This window comes from Venturia canescens, chromosome 5 (assembly GCF_019457755.1).
Source record: "Venturia canescens isolate UGA chromosome 5, ASM1945775v1, whole genome shotgun sequence".
Taxonomy (NCBI): Eukaryota; Metazoa; Arthropoda; class Insecta; order Hymenoptera; family Ichneumonidae; genus Venturia; species Venturia canescens.
The window spans coordinates 7,960,606-7,978,957 of record NC_057425.1 but is presented as its reverse complement, the minus strand read 5'-3'; the positions used below and the strand labels follow the sequence as shown (position 1 = coordinate 7,978,957).

General features: G+C 46.6%; 3 protein-coding genes across 9 annotated transcripts; 2 read left to right on the top strand and 1 right to left on the bottom strand.

Moving 5' to 3' along the window:
• Nucleotides 1-275: 275 nt before the first annotated feature.
• On the bottom strand, nucleotides 276-4,805 carry LOC122410463 (uncharacterized). Of its 2 annotated transcripts, XM_043418610.1 has the most exons (4): nucleotides 4,463-4,803; nucleotides 3,973-4,171; nucleotides 3,171-3,761; nucleotides 276-1,359 (listed from the first exon to the last, which is right to left on the bottom strand). In XM_043418610.1, the coding sequence occupies exons 1-3, from the start codon at nucleotides 4,638-4,640 to the stop codon at nucleotides 3,173-3,175; spliced, it is 966 nt and encodes a 321-aa protein (XP_043274545.1). In that variant the 5' UTR covers nucleotides 4,641-4,803; the 3' UTR covers nucleotides 276-1,359; nucleotides 3,171-3,172. The 2 variants fall into 2 exon arrangements, with proteins under 2 accessions (XP_043274545.1, XP_043274544.1); XM_043418609.1 differs by having other exon boundaries at nucleotides 276-3,761; nucleotides 4,463-4,805.
• A 356-nt stretch (nucleotides 4,806-5,161) lies between these two features.
• LOC122410462 (dnaJ homolog subfamily C member 1) lies at nucleotides 5,162-7,699 on the top strand. Its single transcript, XM_043418608.1, has 6 exons — nucleotides 5,162-5,698; nucleotides 5,827-5,928; nucleotides 6,017-6,235; nucleotides 6,318-6,565; nucleotides 6,633-6,948; nucleotides 7,023-7,699. The coding sequence occupies exons 1-6, from the start codon at nucleotides 5,543-5,545 to the stop codon at nucleotides 7,335-7,337; spliced, it is 1,356 nt and encodes a 451-aa protein (XP_043274543.1). The 5' UTR covers nucleotides 5,162-5,542; the 3' UTR covers nucleotides 7,338-7,699.
• A 1,220-nt stretch (nucleotides 7,700-8,919) lies between these two features.
• LOC122410461 (WAS/WASL-interacting protein family member 1-like) lies at nucleotides 8,920-17,811 on the top strand. 6 transcript variants are annotated; one of them, XM_043418605.1, is made up of 11 exons: nucleotides 8,922-9,298; nucleotides 10,526-10,557; nucleotides 10,778-10,863; nucleotides 10,976-11,399; nucleotides 11,493-11,782; nucleotides 11,856-12,142; nucleotides 12,219-12,442; nucleotides 12,519-12,653; nucleotides 12,777-12,836; nucleotides 13,002-13,127; nucleotides 17,464-17,811. In XM_043418605.1, exons 1-11 carry the CDS (start codon nucleotides 9,252-9,254, stop codon nucleotides 17,484-17,486), a joined length of 1,734 nt encoding a protein of 577 aa, XP_043274540.1. In that variant the 5' UTR covers nucleotides 8,922-9,251; the 3' UTR covers nucleotides 17,487-17,811. The 6 variants fall into 6 exon arrangements, 5 of the variants coding, with proteins under 5 accessions (XP_043274542.1, XP_043274540.1, XP_043274538.1 ...); XM_043418603.1 differs by having other exon boundaries at nucleotides 10,766-10,863; XM_043418604.1 differs by having other exon boundaries at nucleotides 10,523-10,557.
• The last annotated feature ends 541 nt before the right edge of the window (nucleotides 17,812-18,352 follow it).

Genomic DNA, 18,352 nt, shown 5'->3' with positions numbered 1-18,352 from the left:
AGCGAAACTGAAAAGGTATGGTGGGGGACTACCGGCGTTCGGCTTAGCCCGCCCAACCAACCTCATATCTTTTAGAGATTTGTTTAAATTGTGTTATAGGGATAGGGATGAATGTAATGAGTCTATAGGGTGGGACTGTAATATCTTCGAACGAGACTACATATAATTACGATCGAACTTCACGTACAGGTAAGTTCGTTTGATCGGCTAATTATATTTCGTCTCGTTCTCGATATTACCATGTAGTTATTTAGCGAATAACAATTTACAATATCTAACGACTACTTTCTTTATTAGACTAAACTTCCTTGACACAGCCCCTGAGTAGTCTACTTATTTTCTAAGATGTTTTACATCAAGTATTGATAACGCGAACTTTTGAGATTCTGCCGATAAAATCGGTCTATTATAAAAGATTGCGAAGGTCTTTGACCCTTCGGACCAGCCCGCAGTTCTTCTTATGGTATCTAAATCCACGCCTCGCGACAAGGCCGCCGAAGTGGTCGCGTGTCGTGTAGAGTGTGCTGAGAACACCGACATATCTATGCCACTTCTTTCTAAAATTATCTTTGTCCATCTGCTTATCGTCTGGGCGCTAACGTCCCTATGTGGTTTTCTTAGTGCGATCAACAGATTTTTTGACTCCTTACGCAGTTCCTTCGTGGCCTCGATATATCTTATAACATTAGATGCTACGCAAATATTTGGATTTTGACTATAAAAGGGGATTTCCAACAACGGTTGACAACGACCCGGCGCTGACGTCTTAATGAGATCGGTTATGTGGATTAATAAGCCCTCGGGCGTTATCTTTACATTCTCCAGTCTTATATTAGCAATAGTTTGTGCCCTATGGCCTGTGCTCAATAACAATAACATCACAGTCTTGTACGTTAAGTCTACTAGCGAAATATCCTCCGGTGAGCCTAATTGCTCCAGGTACTTTAGTACAATTGACACATCCCACGTAAATGTATATTTGGGCTTGGGTGGTCGGAGTTTTGCAACTCCTCTCAGGAATCTCCGTACCGTAACATCCTCTCCCACTTTATTCCGCGAAACGAGTGATATTGCCGACCTTGCAGAATTTAACGTACCGTAACTCGCACCTTCTTCGTATTTGGTCGTCAAGTAACCTAATATAGCCGCTCTAGTAGGATTAAAGCAATCAAACCCCTTGTCTACACAGTATTTGAACCACGGATTCAAGGCGGAGGAATATTGGTCTGCAGTCGCCCGGGATAGTGAAGCTCTCATGATGCTCAGTGCCTCCGCTGGTACTCCTTGCTCTAAAAAGGCTTCCCGGATACCTTGGCCGCGATCAGGCTCAGGCTTCTCGCCCTTGGATGGCTGAGTGATCTACAGGGCGATAGTAACAGATCAGTTCTTGGTTTGAATATCAGTTTCTCCCGAGTTAACGAGACAAAGAGCGGGTACCATGGCTGGCTTGGCCAGTCTGGGACTACAATAATGCCTGACGCTCTCTCCTCTCGTATCTTCGACAATGACTTTAGAATCATTGCAAACGGTGGGAAAGCGTAAAAATAAATTCCTGACCAATTTGACGTAAAGGCGTCTATCGAAAGAGCTTTTGCGTCTGGGAACCGAGAAATATAATTATCGCACTTGGCGTTGTTGTTATTGGCAAAGAGATCAACATCGGGGGAACCAAATTTTTCCTGGATTCGGCCGAAAGCCTTGCTACACAATTCCCATTCCGTGTCGATATTCTTCACACGGGACAGCGCGTCCGCCTCGACATTGTCCTTCGACGCAATGTATGAAGCGAATATAAAAATACGCCTCCTTTCCGCCCATTTCCATATTTCTTGGGCCAGATTATTATATTTAGTGAAGCGCACACCACCCATCTTATTGATGTACGAGATGGCCGTCGTGTTATCGACCCTAAGTAAAATCTGACAACCTCTTAGTTCATCCGCAAGCCTTTCCAGCGCAATCTTTACCGCCAGTAACTCCTTGAGATTGATATGCATTCTCTTTTCCTGTTCGTTCCAGAAACCTGAAATTCTTCTCTGATTATCAGTAGCTCCCCATCCTGAGTTAGAGGCATCCGTATAGATTACAACATCGAAATTAATTGATTTTATCTGGCCCATTGCTCTACCAATATTTCTCTCCCACCATTCTAAATCAGTCCGTAACCTATCTGGGATGGCTATTCTTGCTGCGTAGTTAAAGTGATTTCTCATTAAACTGACTGTCTTAAAGGATTCACACGCCTTCGTGTATAACCAACCATAATCAACAGCCGGGCAAACACTTATCAATTTCCCTATCAACTGAGATAACTCCAGTATCGTACATGACGACTTCTTCCGGAAAGACCGAACGTGAGCGAACAATTGCTCTCTCTTTTCTTTTGGCAATTCTACTGTGAAGTCTCGAGAGTTGATGTTAAACCCCAGGAATCTGCATATCGTTGAGGGAATTAAGGAACATTTGTTTATGTTCAATTTGAACCCAAGCGATACTAGAAACTCGCAGGAAAGCGATACCTTTTGAGCACATCTGAGTCTGCTCTTATCAATGATAATGAAATCGTCCAGATAAACAACCAAGGATACCCTTTTGGTTCTTAGAACCTTCACTGGGGCCTTGAGAATCTTCGTGAAGATAAACGGGGCTGTACACAAGCCGAAGGGTAGGCATGTAAACTGAAAAATAGACCCTTGAAAGGAGAAACGCAAATATTTCCTGCTGGACTCGTGTACCGAGATCATATAATAGGCGTCTTCCAGGTCGATTGATGCCATGTAACAGTCGGGCGAAATTAGACCTGTAACCGTTCGCAAGTCCTCTAACTTGAAATGTTCTGGCTTAACGAAACAATTTAATTCCTTTAGATTCAAAATAAACCTGTCAGTTCCGTCCTTTTTAGGAACCAAAAAGTATGATGATAGGAACTGATTCTTATCATAATCACAGACTTCAATCGCTCCTTTCCTGAGCAATCTATCTATAGCTAATTGGTAGCGACTCACTTCCCCGATGGGGATACTGGCGGTCGGATGGCCTCTTTCAGAGGGCCTCTCTTGAAATTGAATCTTGTAACCCTTGATTACACTAAGCACGAGCATATTGTTTGTAATCTTTTTCCATTCGGATTCAAACAATCTAAGCCTGCCTGCTATAGTTTCTCTACTTACACCTATTTCTCTCGGCGTGATGATTCGCTGTTCCTGTGGCTTCGTCTGTTGAAGTGTTGTTGCTTGCTCTTGTAGAACGGGAATGATCTCGATTGTGCCCTGCTTTGGTGGTTGCCCATGGAGGCAGAGAGGGGCTTCCTCTGCGATGGGCCTCTGAATAAAAAAGTCTTCTTTTCCGGGTTTGGTGTCGTTTTCTGTTTGATGTCCTGACTCAAACGTGTTAGAGCTTTTGACTCCTTGATACGCTCTCCAAGATCATTGCCGTAAAGCGTCTCGTCCATCTCCGCTTTCTTAATAATTCCTGCCACCTGTGGTGCAAGATCTGGGATGAAAATATTTGCCTTCCTGGTCACGGAGATGGAATGATGTACAGCGATATTAATTTTCGCTATGTCGCTGATCTTTTTTACAAGTTCGAGCTTGTCGCATTCCTCCACACGCATTAACAGCGTGAGAACCATGCCAGTTGCCATGAGAGAGGCTCCGGCGAGATTCTGGATCTCAGTTAAATACGAATCTTTCTTTGCAATCTTTGGTGCAAGCGAGGCCAATATCTCCGGGTTCACCTTCTTAGCTTCCAGTGCCGGGATCCTGTAGACAGTCAGTCTCCATTATTTTTTTTTTTTTTTTTTTTGTACACCAATGTGCCTGCATTATTATGATAATAATAATACAACGAGGAGTAGTTAAAACAAGGTCATGCCTTTTTTTTTTTTTTTTTTTTTTATACATGCGTATCTGCATTATTATGATAATAATAATACGATGAAAAACAAGGAGTAGTTAGATTAAGGGTCATTGCCTCTTATAATCCTTCAGCAACTCCTCCTTCTCCTCTTTTGTCAGGCCTTTGTTGATCAGCTTCTGCCACATGTTTACGAGATCCTCATCGATACACGTTGTCTCGCCTTTGTCCTTGTCGACCTCTAACCCGAGAATGTCGAGGATCTCCGGATCGACCGGTGTCTTTCCTGGACTTGACTGACAATTTTCAATATTCTCTGGGACAGAAAAGGTTCAGTGTTTAGCCAAAACGTAAGTTTTCGATAGAAAAATTACTCTTGTTATGATTATAACAAGAGCTTACAAAGTATACATGCACAGATATGTGCACATATACATGGCTCTGTCAACAATGTTGCCCGCGCGTCGTCACGAGTTCTGTAACTAAGAAAAAACAACAAGACGAAGGGGCGGGGAGAACCAGGGAATTGTCGAGGAACAAGGGGGGTCAGAAAGAAAAAAGGTCTCTTGCGAGTCGTCTGAACTCGCAGACTCTGAGTCTCATTTACCTTTATTCCCCTCATCCTTGGTTAGTGCTCGGAAGGCTCGCATTGACGAAGACGTCGATTCTCCGGAGTCACTTTCCGACAATTCACTTTCAAGCAACGGTACTATTCCTGCTATATCCTGTTGCACTTTCCGAATTTTCGCACGTAATTCCTCGATGTCAGCCCTTCTTTTCGACATTTTTCCTTAAGGAAAACGCGCACAGTCTCGCCAAAGGTGTTGCTTCTCGCGCACAACGAAGCGATATGAGGTTGGTTGGGCGGGCTAAGCCGAACGCCGGTAGTCCCCCACCATACCTTTTCAGTTTCGCTAAAAGGTTGTGGCATCTAGCGGACCGGAGGGGAACTACATGGTAATATCGAGAACGAGACGAAATATAATTGTGGAAGGGGAAAGTGCGCGGTCGTTTAACAAATCCACGCCAGAGATTGGTCAGTCGAAAGAGACTCTTGGAGCGGAAGTAAAGGAAATCTCTTCGCTATTATTTTTTATACATTTGAATGATTTCGATGGTGGGGCATTTTTAATAGTGAGATTAATTAGCAATGACAAATACATTTTTACGTTTAATTACGGTAAACTAAAGAATAGTATGAGTTGGCGATTTCGCGGTTTTTTCCGTGAAAATCAGCGCACTCTAGTGATGACTTAGGCATTCACCACACGTAAAAAAAAGAAGAGTCGAACCGCCGCCGACGGTAGAGGTGTAGACATATGATTTTGCGATGTGGCACTGAACACACGCACGCGACTCATAACCTTGTCGCCGTCGCAGCCGCCGTCGTTGACGTGTTGGACCTGGTCGGGCATACAAACCGTCAACGTTGCGTTGAACTTGTAGATAAGGCACACTTGTCTCCTTCCGCGTTGAAGCTATGTTTCTGTCGTGATTCGTGTGAGAGAGAGCGAGAGAGAGACAGCGGTGACGACTATTCGATCAAGGAAAATCGAGTAAAATAAAGGAACACATTCCTGACCGAAATCTGAGAAAACATATTTTTATTAGCGCGAAACCTTCGTGTCTCGATCGTTCAATGACGAAACATAAAAAATAAAATAAAACGAAAAGGACAAGAGCGAAAATGCTTAGAATCACATTGGCTGCTGGGATATTTTGTATCGTACATTTATTGAGCATATGCGGTCCAGTTTCAGCATGGGACAACGACGAATTGGAAGTTTTCGACGTCGTCGAGGAAGTCAATCAAAATTTTTACGAGCTTATGGGGATTCCTCAGGTGCATAAATGATGATTTATCTTTTTTGAATTATGAAACCATATGTGTTCTTGCTGATACTTTTGAAATAAGAAATGTCTCTTATTCGTATTTTTTTGTCTGTCTTGTTGGGATCTCTTCGTCTCTAGAATGCGAATGCTTCGGACATCAAGAGAGCATTCAGGAAGCTCTCCCTGCAGCTTCATCCAGACAAAAACGATGCAGAAGACGCTGAGATACAATTCAGAAACGTATGTACTCGTTCAGTTGGTTTTAAAGTAAAAATCATAAGACTTGTTAAGCAGCAGGATAAATGAAAATGTATGTTCCTTATGGCAGCTTGTAGCAGTTTACGATGTTCTCAAAGATCCTGGAAAACGGGAAAAATACAATGACGTATTGGTTAATGGACTTCCGAACTGGCGTTCAGCGGTCTATTACTATCGTCATGTACGAAAAATGGGTTTACTCGAGATGAGTGTGATCTTGTTCATAGTTATAACGATAGGCCAGTATTTAGTAGCATGGGCTGCATACTTTGAAAAAAGATACACATACGTAAGTATTTTTTATATTTCTAATATTTTATCTGTCATATCAATGGTGCTGTTTCTTTTTCACATGTTTTATTTGTTGGTAGGAACAAGTATTAGGTAGCAAGTTGCAAAAAATGCAAAAAAAAAATAGAAAAGGAAAGATGGGCGAAGTACCAGATTTAGCAGATATTTTGGAAAAGATTCCAAGTCCTAGTGTTAAGAACACACTGCCCTTCCAATTACCGAGATGGACGTATGCCTCGGTGGTGGGAATTCCATCAGCAATATGCGCTATTCGTGACTTTCTAGAAGAGAGAAAACGAAGAAAACGAGAAGAGGAGGAGGCTGCTTTGTAAGTATTAAATCTAGCTCTGAAATAAATTACCCGCTGAGCTGCTTATCCAAAAGTTATTTTTCAGAGCCTTGGAGCAAGAAGAATCTGAGCCAGAGCCAGTATCCCGGGTAGCCAGGCGACGTAGGGCTGCATTTGCTCCACAGGAGCATTCTGGAGAAAGTGTGAGTAATGGCAGCACTGGGTTTAAAAGAGAAAACTTTCGTACGAATAATCACGTTTACGAGAAGCCGAAAGTTGTCGGCAGTTTGTGGACCGATGACGATATTTTGGAGCTTATCAAACTTGTCAAGAAATATCCAGGTGGAACACCTGATCGATGGGAAAAAATAGCTGATGTGATGTCTCGCACGGTCAGTGAAGTAACTCACATGGCAAAAAAGGTAAGAGACTTGCTGTCAAGGCCCGCACAATTCTCAACTTTGACGATAAGCGTTAATCACTATCATAAATTTAGGTAAAAGACGAGGGTCTTAAGCCTGGTCAACCAAACGAGGTGCCAGGTTCGTCGGAGCTCGAACAACCAAAGAAGATAAAAACCCGAGCTGACGATACCAACCTTGAATCTTCTGCCGCCTTGGACTGGAGCCAGGAGCAACAAAAAGCTTTGGAAGCAGCACTCCTGAAACATCCCAAATCAGCTACTTCATTTGACAGATGGGAAAAAATAGCAAGCTGTGTTGAGGGTAAAACTAAAGAAGAGTGTCAGGTCCGCTATAGACAGTTGGTTCAACTTGTCAAAAAAAAACAGCAAAATCAGCAGACCAATTAGTAGCAAATCAAATTGTCATCTTTGGGAGAATCTCCGACACAGATACATCATGCGCAATGGATACCGAATGAATACACTTCTGTGCCCTTGTCTCGACTGATCAAACTCTTAAACTAGAGGGAAAATACTTCCTGCAATTGTCCATAATATCATTTTATCGGATTCAATGGAAGCAACGAAATCTGGTATCTTTGGTCATCTTTGAAACTATTGAGCAGTGTGATACATGATTTATAACCTCGTTTGTGCCACCACAACTTGACGAGTACTGTAAATTTATCATGTTATTTTGTTATCGTCCATCTACTAAAAATGTATTTATTTAATAAATTTATAACAAATTACAAAGGTTATTACAACTACATACTCGAGTTTCTCAGTCCATTAGTGATAATATCGATTCTACGATTTTCATACTTTTCCACAATATTCATAATTGAAGAAACTACTCCGCACATGGAATCAAATTTTGTCGAAACCTTTGAAATAAAATTCATCGAAGTTATACTTTCGAAAGTTGGTTAAATAAGACGAGAAACATTTTCATTCTTGGGCTGAAATTTCTAGGTTAGTAATGTAAGTTATTTGCCATTTTAACGAACTGAAAGTTGATCAAATTCACTGCTTTTTTCGTATAATTGAACCAGTACTTCACAAAACCTACAGTGTGGAATTTTTGTTGAAAATAAATATACTCGGAAAAATTTTGATATGCGATTTTTTCGAGCAAAATTCTACCATTCTACACCAATAAGTTATATACGAGCTTTTGTTTTTTGGCGCGATTTTTGATGTAAGCTTTTTGCTTGCGTGAGAATACCAAATACCCCAATGGCGTGCGATCGTTAATTACTTTTAGCCTAATAGCTTTTCGAAAATGAATAATTTCTGAATTGCGCTCATATCGTACAGCCTAGCGAACTCGGCGTGACAGTCCCGTTTTCCAGCAAGAGCGAAATAACATGAGCACCATACGACACTGTTGCACGGTGTTACACAGTGTTCCACAGTGTCGCTTGCTGGAAAACGGCCAGTGTTATTCGCACAGCAGGGTAGAATGCAGAATGCGGCCACAGATTGAAATTTGTGCGCAGCTTTGAAAATTGTAAAAGACACGACGCTTTTGGTGCTGCAGAAATGACAAACTTGGAGGAAAAAACAAATCAGTTTTCGTATATTGACAGTTCATTTCTCCACCTTTTCTTTGTTGTTTAACTTTGAATATTCACCGCTGCTCGATAGGCTACATTTGTATCACACAAAATTATGCGGGTTTCTGCCAGAAGAGCGTTCGTCAAAAGCGCGCCATTCGCAATAAATCTGATTGGTCACCGCACAGTTTCGTTGCTAGCGCTCGCGCCAGCGCGCTGTTTCGGGCTTCAAAAAAGGAATCGTTTTAGTATCACGTACGAATGTCCTTTACAGAAAACGATTCTCTAATGTTACCGATTTATTGCGGGGTAATCGAAAGATGTGCGAAAAAAAATAAACAAAGGTGGAGGGAACATGCGATAGGAGGTTATGCGCGGGCGCCGTGCCGCCGCCGCAACCTTTTTTTATTTTCAATTTGTCAGCTTCGCACCTCGCTGATCGCGGAGAGCAGATCCGCGCGAGCGCCGGTACGGTTGTCCATCGGTCTTCTTTGCGATCGCGGTTATATATTTATCTCACCGAAATTCGTGACGCGCCGAATATTTGACCAGTGTGCTTTTCATCGTTCAACAAGTATATATTCCGTGGTTTCCGTGTCGCTGCCGCAGACGTTCCATCGGGTCGGTGGGACTAGCCGAAAAAATTCGTTTTCCTCTATTCGAAAATAAATACGTTTAGAATTGAGAATTATACTAATTGAGAAAAATAACAGCAATAACAATAACAATAACAGAACAAAAGTTAGTGACGGCGTAAGTCAACATGAGTTCGACGGGCAGCAGCACTCTCGTCCTCGGAGGGAGCGCCGGGTAAGAAATAAATATTTTGTTTTGTTTTACGCGATGCAGTGTTGGAACAAAGAAGATTACGAAGAAGTAACGGTCCCGCAATTAAACCGTATCGTACGATAATGGGGGCGGAGACGCGCCTATTTCGTGTGCCTATTTTAGAGAGCAACGTTCGGTGGCGTTAATCCAGAAATACCTACGAGCCTCGCAATATTTCTGGAAAGCAACTGTGCGGGATCTCGAACCGGTTTGGTCCGAGCGGGGGTTCTATATCTACAACATAAACTCGATAATTGGTCCGCGCGTCCGAGGCGAGCTTACAGGTTCGACCTTGGCTGTACGGGGCGGTTGGGTTGTGCCGGAAAAAAAAGGATGAGAATCGCACGATTATGGCGCGCGTGAGTGTGCGTCTGTGCCGATTACCTCCCGCGGATACGTGTATAAATAATGAAAACCGTTTGGCATGTGTCCCGCGCGCGACTCGTGCGAGACACATTTAGTTCCCGAAATAAATGTGTTTCGCACCCTCTCCGAGAAAGAGCTAGGGTCGGTGACCTCGGATCGTAGAAATTGCGAATAGGTTTTGCGAATCGGGGGGGGGATCAGCACGTATACGATCGGTCCATTCCGTCTCGAGATTTTTCCTCGTCGTTCAAGTGTCGCTTTTATTCGTGCGTGTATTTTTAACGTTATCTCCGCCCGTGTTCTTCGCTCTCGCCAATATTTTCTTCCGATCAGAGAATCGAACCGAAACGATGCTTTCGCGTCTCGCGAAAGAACCGTGAGAAAAAGCGCCTCGCTATAAATAACACTTATCGTAAAGATTTCGTGGCAGCGCGTTCGCGGCTCTCGGTCCGTTCTAAAATTGGCCCATCCTCTACCCAAATAAATAGCACGCGCGGGCGCCCGCTGCGTCCAATGATTTCCCAATTTTCCATAGTGCCCGGCGAATCGTACGCGTTTTTTACGCAGCGAACGTTTGTTCGACCTCGCACCGCGTCGGCAGGAATCTCCTTATAAGGAATCTCGGGCGCCTTTTCCCGATAAAGCGCACGCGAGTGCATGCGTGTCTCATCGATGACCAAACGGTCGATCTCGCTCCTGCGACCTCCGTTCCTCTCCCATTTCGGTATGAAAGCAAACTGCTTCGTCGGCGCTCGGACGCCTCGGACGCGCCTGTCGCCCCTGCCCCCTGTTGCGAAATTTACGAAACTCATGAAATAAATGAAATTTTGTTTGTTGAAGCAGGGACCCGAGCGGATCGTTGGAGGGCACGACCGGTGAGTTTTCTCTGCGAATTTCAATTCTTGGCAATCGTTCAATCTTTCACGTCTGACCCGTAAACTCGAATAATACTCGGGAACGCACGCGCTCGGCTTCTCTCGAGATTATTAACACACAAAACGAGAAAGAGAAGGAAATATATAAATGAAAAATGTTTGTCGCACTTGGCACGCTCGTGTTAATCGTGGCTTCGTGTGCTTTGAGGGTTTTGTCCAGCCCCACCCCCGCCGCCACCGCCACCGCCGCTTCCGTCGAGCACGTCTGGACGAGTGCCAGCACCGCCGAGGATTAACGCTCTCGAGGTAAGCTTCCAATCCCAATTTCTCTATAATTAAGAGAGCCTAGCTTCGTCATTGTTTTTAAAGATATTTCGATGTAATTCAATGTACGAAAGTGACGAAACTTTTTCGACAGACGGCGGTACCGACGAGACGACGCCCCTTGTCGAATGACTTTGGTAACAACGACGCGTACGAGCCTCCGGCTGCGATTCAGAACGCGATGATGACCAGGGACAAAAAGCCCTTCACGTACACACCAGGGATGGGCGGCAAGTTGGATTTGTCGCAAATTCGAAGCCCGAGAATGGCGAGACGAGTCGCCAAGAACGCGAACGACGAGGGCATCGAAGCTCCGCAGCGATCGACGGCCTCCGAGTCGTCGGTGTCTCCGGCAGTGGCCGCTTCCAGCATGTACGCGGCTCAGCCGAGGGTCGCCGTTCCGGTTTTCCCGAGCAACGCCCCACCGGTGCCGTTGCGCTCGACCCTCGCGAGTTCGAGTTTACCACCGACGTCGATATCCGCTGGAGCTGCGAACAACAACCGGCTTCCGTCGAGCGGTTAGTCAACGGTTCCCTTCCGCTCGTTCCTCCCTCTTCCCGCGTCTTCGAATTCGCTCCTACTAAATTTTCTTATTCGACGTTCGTTTCCAGCTGAAACAAAGCCGGCAACACCGGCTCGAACCGGACAAACGGTGGTCGTGACGCCAACCTGGTCGCAGCCGAGTCCTCCGTCGCCACCGTCGACTCCGACGACCCCGACGACACCCCCGTCGCCACAGATCAGCCTCGCCAAAGCTCCGACTCCTTGGCTTCAGAATAGAAACAAATCCCAGCAGGGGGAACTTCCAGAATGGGCTAAACGCAGCCAACCGTCGACACCTTCCTCCCCCCCGGAGCAGGAGCCCTCGCACAGTTTGCGAGAACGTATAATCCCTCTTCGCGTAAGTATTGACGAGCCTGTTTCGATCGCCGCTGTTTGAAGGCCTCGCTAATCCTCCAAATCTTCGTTCACAGATCGAAGAGAGGCCCTCAGTTTTTTCAGTCGACAACGATGCTGCTGGTCAGCGTCAGCGACTGAACAATCAACAGGCCCAGCAACCCAGCACTCGGCACCAGCAACGTTGGGGAGGCGCGACTCCGCCGTCCCCCGTTGACGCGCACAACTCTGCTGCTCCACAGAAACGCTTCTCCGCTCCGGCGAACCCCAGTAGCGGTGGGACGTACATCGTGCCGATCATGCTCGAGGGATCTGCCGGGGACAGCAATAACAACGCCACTGTCGAGCGGCGCAGTCCCAGAGTGTAATTCTCGATTTTTCTATACGATAACTCGCCGTGGTTTTCCCCGACTAAAATCGAACGGACTCGACTCTTGCAGGATCATTCAACGCGGCCCCGGTGCCCCGCCCTCGCCCCAATCAGCGATTCAGAATCAGTACCAGGACAGCGAATCCCCGGCTCCGGTTCAGTCCAGGTCATTTCGAGTTCTACAAAAAATAACGGACACCGATGCCCCGATCGACCGGGTCGACGGACAACAGTCGCGAAAACTTCGACTCACGGAAAACGACAAAGTTCTCATGAACAAGGTCAAAGAACGAGGTAGACCAAAACGCTTTGTAGAAACAAAACGCTTTTTTACTCCCGTCCTCGTCACACGATTCTCCCTGTTTTATAGTCGACGGCGAAGGGACTTATCTCCACCAGGAAGAGGATCCGAGATACCGCGGCGCCGCTATTCCTTCTCGGGCATTTCGCTATCTCAGGAACATGACCGACGCCGGTGACCCATCGATCCCCGTCGCTACCACTGGTAACGCATCTCGATTGAATTCTTGCTCTTCCCCTCTCCCACCCTTTCTTTCTCTGTCTCTGTCTCTGTCTGTCTCTCTCTCTCTCTGTACTCGGCTCTACTCGTCTTCCCTCCGTTCTACAGCCTCCGGAGTTACGGGTCCCGTCAACAAGATGAGGCAGATGAGAAATTCTCCACCTCCCGGTGAGACGTTGAGTGATTCGTTCAAGTTTCTCAATTTTTGGCGATAGCACGCCTCGAGAAGAAAAATCTTCTGTTTCTCATTTTCACTAATGCGTTCGTTTCACTCGCTAACTCTCACTCATCGTCGATTGTTTCTTCGATTCTCTAACCTCGGCCGTTTTTCAGACGAGTTCCGGGTCATCGTACCGGCGAGCGAACAGCAGGCCCCTGAGCCAAAAAAATACACGGGAGGTGCGATACCCTCGAGATCCTTCAGAATGCTCCAGGCCATGACGTCCCCCGAAAGTATCGGTGAGTCATTTCGGATATTTATTCTTTCTCATCCCCACCGCCCCCTGCTCTCGAATCTTATACACGCCGAGCCGTTGAGGGATCGATCCAATTAGAACACTCGAAACCGAGATTTTCAAGATTGTTTCAAGACTGTTCTTTTCTTATTTTAACACAATTCCAACTATTTTAAGATTTTTATCTCAACTTATGACATTCTCTTTCAGTGCGAGACCGAGTTTGAGAAGAAATGTTGGAATTACTCGAGTTAAATGCAAAATACGAAACACAAATTCATTTTCGTGCTCTCACTGGACCTATGCCCTTAACGGCGGCATTTTTTTGTGTTCTTTTCACCGCCTTCGCGTCACCATAATCGAGTTAAATTCACCGGAGACAAATAACAATGAAAACGCGGCGGAGGCCCGCTTTATAATTTTCTTGACGAGGCTCGAGGTGAAATAATTGAAAACGGTACCGCTGAATATTTGAATTCAACAGATGCTTAACGATTCGAGCGTCGCAGATGCATGAGCTCGTAACCGCGCATGGACGCACGCACGCATGCACCCAAGCACCCAAGCAGTCACACACTCGCGCCGCGCACCCTCGAAAGAGCGCGATCGGTGTCATTATCGAATTCGATGAGACTGCTCTTTTGTCCGAGTTTGATGGAATATACGCGACGAGAAATTTCATTATAGAGCTCGAGAGAATATTTTTTCGTGAAAGCATCAACGAGTCGTAGAAAAAAGTGGGTTCGAAGGTAACCGGGAAAAGGGCTTGTGTCTCTGAATGCAATGTGCTGTCTGTTGTAGCCAAACGGGAAAATCTACGAGCGATAAATGAGGGTGAGAGCAAGATTAATGCGCGACTGCTTGACGAACGGCGGCGGCAGATCCCTCCTTTACTTTCATTATCTTCCTTCGCTAACCAAAGTTCATTGCCGCCTACGGTTCATCGAGTTCGTCTCATGTTCCATCCTCGAACGGAGGCTCCGATGCCGCACTCTTCACTAACTTTTCATCCGCCCCTTTACCAGTTGGTGGATATTTCTTGTCGCGATGACAAATCGCTCCCGTCTCGTCGACAATTATCGTCGTCGTCGTCGTCGTCGTCGTCGTCGTCGTCGTTGTCGTCTTCATCGTCGTCAAAAGATAATGAAGAAACGAATGATTCCGTATCGCCCGTTCTTCATCCCATTTCCCGTTCACCAATTTACGCGACGTGCAGCCTCTGCCGTCGTCGTCATTCTCCGCACTTTCGATGTCGTCGTCACAGTCATTCCCATCGGTCATTCAACCGCTACCGCCTTCACCGTCATAATCTTCATCACCATCAGGTCGAAGGGCATTCGAAGGGGTCGTCAGCGAGCTTGTTACTTTATGCCTCATCCGAGAACAGAGTAGACGCGACGGCTGTTTACTTTCTCAAAAATAGTATCGCTGCTACCGCTCCCGCTACGCGAATGCGCAACGATTTTTCTCTTCCGTCTCCTCCCTCCTCCGCATCCCCCCTTCGCTCTCCACCTCCATCTTGCTCTTTTGCCGAATGCCGCTACTGCTCGTATCTCTCCGTGATGGTCTCTCCGCTCGCGAGTATCGCGATCGAGAACACGGTTGAGCCTATTACCGCGTGTGTGTCTCCTGCTCTCCCGGTATCGTTACACTTTCGTCGAGCAATCGATAAAAAGCCTGGCAACGATAGCGATTGCGATCCTTGTTTAGAGAGAACGACCTGTGTCGAGCACTCGCCGTCGAGTACCACCGAAGCCTCCTCCAGGGCGAGCTCTATTCAACGCCACCGAGATGTCCGATCGCCCGGTGGGAATCGCCACTCCGTTACACAACGGAAACCTCCCCCATGGCTCTGCGACCTTGACTCGCCCTCGGAATGCGTCGACACCGGGGCCCTGATCTCTGGTTCGAAAGATTTTACGCTCTTCGAGAAAGCCGGTGGTGAGGCAACGCCTCTGGAGAACGAAGCGGGGCGACCCACCGAATGGAACAATATCGACGTGGCCGCGGGCAGGAACGAGCAGCGGGGAGGAAACGCCCTCGATCAATTCGTCACGATGAATATTTTGCATCGAGAGGAAGAGGAAGATGAGAAATTCAGCGTCGAGGACGGACAGGCTGAGGCATCCGAGCACTCCGGGACATCCGGCGACCAGGAACACTGCGAGAAGAACGAAAAGGAAATTGATACCGCCAGTGACGATTCGACGTCCGAGGAGCTCGCGGATCAAGTTTCTCGCAGTGCGAGCGACCATTCTGAAACGAGCGACGACGACGACGACGACTCGGATTCGTATCTGGCGTACTCGACGGGCCACCTGACCAAGCGGACAAGCCCCGACGAGACCGTCCCCGAAGACACGTCCGACGAGAGTGACCTCGAGCAAGAGGACGACGGCGATCAAGCGAGTGCCGAAATACGATCAACCAAATCAGATTTTTCTTCGAGGGAAAATGCCCAGGATGAAAATACCGATAACGACGTTTGCGTTGAGTTCAAAATTTCACTTCGCCCCGGTAACATCTCAATAGAATCAAACGCCTCGGCCGATCCCTCCTGCGAGGAAGATCTTTCGCAGTCTTCTTCCGCCGATGAGGATTCCATTGACTTCTGGAAAGAGATAACCATGGACCGTGAAAATAATCGCACAGAAAATTCTTTCTCGAAAACTCTTCGGACTGCGGGCGATGAGTCTCCGGTAGCTCTACAGTCGGACATACGAGAAGAGGAAAAAGACGCGGAAGAAGAGAAAAAAGAAAAGGACGATGAGGAAGAATACGAAGAGAAAGACGAATCGACGAGTTTTCTTTTAACAGATAAATCGGAGAGAATGATCGAGAAAATGCCGCCTGTCGTGATCCAAGTGACCGAGGCGCCGGACGACAGTGACCACGAGCATCCTCAAGGAGACGAGATCGTTGCGAGTGTCGATGATTCGCGGCACTCCGACAGCGACGACGAGGACAGCGGGGTGACCTCGGACACGAGTAGATTGATATCCGAAGTCGATACCGATTCGGAGTGCGGAACAGGGAAGCCGAGCGGTAGAAAGATAAATAGTTACAAGCGAACGCAGACGCACTCGCGTTTGTTCAGATTGTTGAGCAACCGGGAAGACGATAGCCGGGAGAGTCGAGGAATCGTAACGATCGGAAGCGTCCCTTCGCCCGGGACGATAAGCCGATATCACCCGAAGCTCGTCATGCCGGATCACAATTTTTTATTCAACACCGATAAAACAACGAGAAGCGACTCCGATGCGTTGCGAGAAGCTTACGGTCGGGGCGACAACGGCGAGGCTCCGCGATTGCCCAACTGGCGATTCAGACGGCCCGTTTCCTGTCCAAGAGTAAAAAGTTCGAAAAATTTACTCCGGGCGAGAACCGCCGGAGGAAAGGATTCTTCAAACACCAGCGGCGCCACCGATCCTCCCAGTAAACTGACAACGTCCCTTCCTCGGGAATACGGGCGTTGCTGAAGCGCCCACGTGCTACGATCTCTTTTATTTTTCATTGATTTTCCAAAGTTTTTTATAACGCTTTTCATCGCCGGAACAAAAGAGTGAGCCCGGGGCAGAGCCACCGTCGCCGCGAGGGGAAAAACACTTGTGAGATTTTAATAATCGGGGATCGCACGCGCGATGGGACTATTTTCATCGCTCTAACAAATTCCACCGGCAACATGCGACACCGCCGCTCCGACGGGATGTCCGGAATCTGCGCGACCGTTTTTTTTCCACCACCGGGGTACATATGTGTTTTTTTTTCTTTTTCAATATATATATATATTTTTTTTTCTATGTCGTTTGACTTATGTGTACGCTACTATGATTTTTAAACGTGCTGTGTTCATTCATATATACAGACTTGTACACGACACTGTGAAGCTCCAGGAACTCTGAGAAATTGGTTTTTCTCAGCAAACAAGGGCCGGCCCGATGGCTCGTCGCCTCACGAATTTTCGTCGTTCTCGCATTGATCGAACGGCGAACGTGAGCGCGGGGCGAACACGAGCGGCACCGCGCGCGCCGATCGAGCTCTTCGGGGCTCCGCAAGCACTCACGCACGCACGCACGCGGTTTTATTTATCGTTGAAAAATTCTACTAAAAACCTCAGGACAATTCTCAATCGTATAAATACTATTTTCAGTCGCGAGACATCGTCAACACGATCGCGCGTTTAATCTCTGCTTTTTAATAGTGATCGTGAGCACCGACTCACGCGGTAAAATCTCGCACGATCTTTCATCGTAACGTCGTTTTCATTTTTGTTTGGGTTTTGGCTACCCCCTTAACGATACCGAACGAACGATTATGAGATTTAATATTGCTTTTTTCAGGTCCCGATCAAACCGATTACTGATGAGATACGTGACGGAATCGGAGAGCTGCGCTCTCGAAACTCCCGGCAGGCAGACGGGGAACTCTCTCAGTCGGCGCGTGTGCCTTTGCGTGTTTGTTGTTTCACTTTCTTCCTCTCTCGCTCTCTATCTCTCTTTCCCTTATCATCTTTTCTACGAATCGCAGTCTTGTTACACACACCCCCCGTCATACCCGATCTCGAACTAGATCGGCGCGGAACGCTCTCCAACGTGTGACTCGGTTGTTCTCATTACGAAAAGAAGAATAAAAGGAATAACACACTTGTATGATACATGTTTCAGAAATAAATATTATTTATTACTAAATCGAGAAAAACAATGATCTTCGCTCCGAATTGGAAACCGCCATTCGGCCTACTTTCACCCGAATTTCATGGAAAGCCACGAAATTTCGTCAACGTTCGTATTGGATTCGTCTCAATATTGCGTCTTTTTTTTCAATGCGAATTGCAGCGATGAATTGTCGACGTATGGTCGGTGGAGATGGAAGAACGTCTCAAGTTCATCGACTAATGATCTGACGGCTCGATACTGCATTGGCGGAATATTATCGGTAAGAATCACACAAATCTGGCCACTGTTTATCGTCGGGTTGATTATCTACAATCGTGTCGAGGAGAAAGAGAGAAGAGCTCTTGAAATTCGAGGATCCTTTTCAGCGATTCCGAGGAGGAAAGATCGGCTATTATTTTCGTCGATTCCAATCACTCGCTGAGGAAACGTTTTCGGGACAGATTTCGAAAAATTTGTCACTGAGCGATCGCGAGAATCACGATGTTTTGAGAATGATTGGTTTGCAGGATAATTTTGAGGTTTTTATTTTTCAGAGAGCTCCGTTCCAATTTTC

Coding starts and splice junctions, on each gene's coding strand:
- LOC122410463 (XM_043418609.1), bottom strand. CDS start 4,640: ATGTCGAAAAGAAGGGCTGACATCGAGGAATTACGTGCGAAAATTCGG. Junction 4,172..4,462: donor CAAGGATGAGGGGAATAAAG/GTAAATGAGACT, acceptor TTTCTGTCCCAG/AGAATATTGAAAATTGTCAG. Junction 3,762..3,972: donor TTGCTGAAGGATTATAAGAG/GCAATGACCCTT, acceptor GACTGTCTACAG/GATCCCGGCACTGGAAGCTA.
- LOC122410462 (XM_043418608.1), top strand. CDS start 5,543: ATGCTTAGAATCACATTGGCTGCTGGGATATTTTGTATCGTACATTTA. Junction 5,699..5,826: donor AGCTTATGGGGATTCCTCAG/GTGCATAAATGA, acceptor CTTCGTCTCTAG/AATGCGAATGCTTCGGACAT. Junction 5,929..6,016: donor CTGAGATACAATTCAGAAAC/GTATGTACTCGT, acceptor TCCTTATGGCAG/CTTGTAGCAGTTTACGATGT.
- LOC122410461 (XM_043418602.1), top strand. CDS start 9,252: ATGAGTTCGACGGGCAGCAGCACTCTCGTCCTCGGAGGGAGCGCCGG. Junction 9,299..10,522: donor GTCCTCGGAGGGAGCGCCGG/GTAAGAAATAAA, acceptor TGTTTGTTGAAG/CAGGGACCCGAGCGGATCGT. Junction 12,654..12,776: donor GATCCCCGTCGCTACCACTG/GTAACGCATCTC, acceptor TCCGTTCTACAG/CCTCCGGAGTTACGGGTCCC.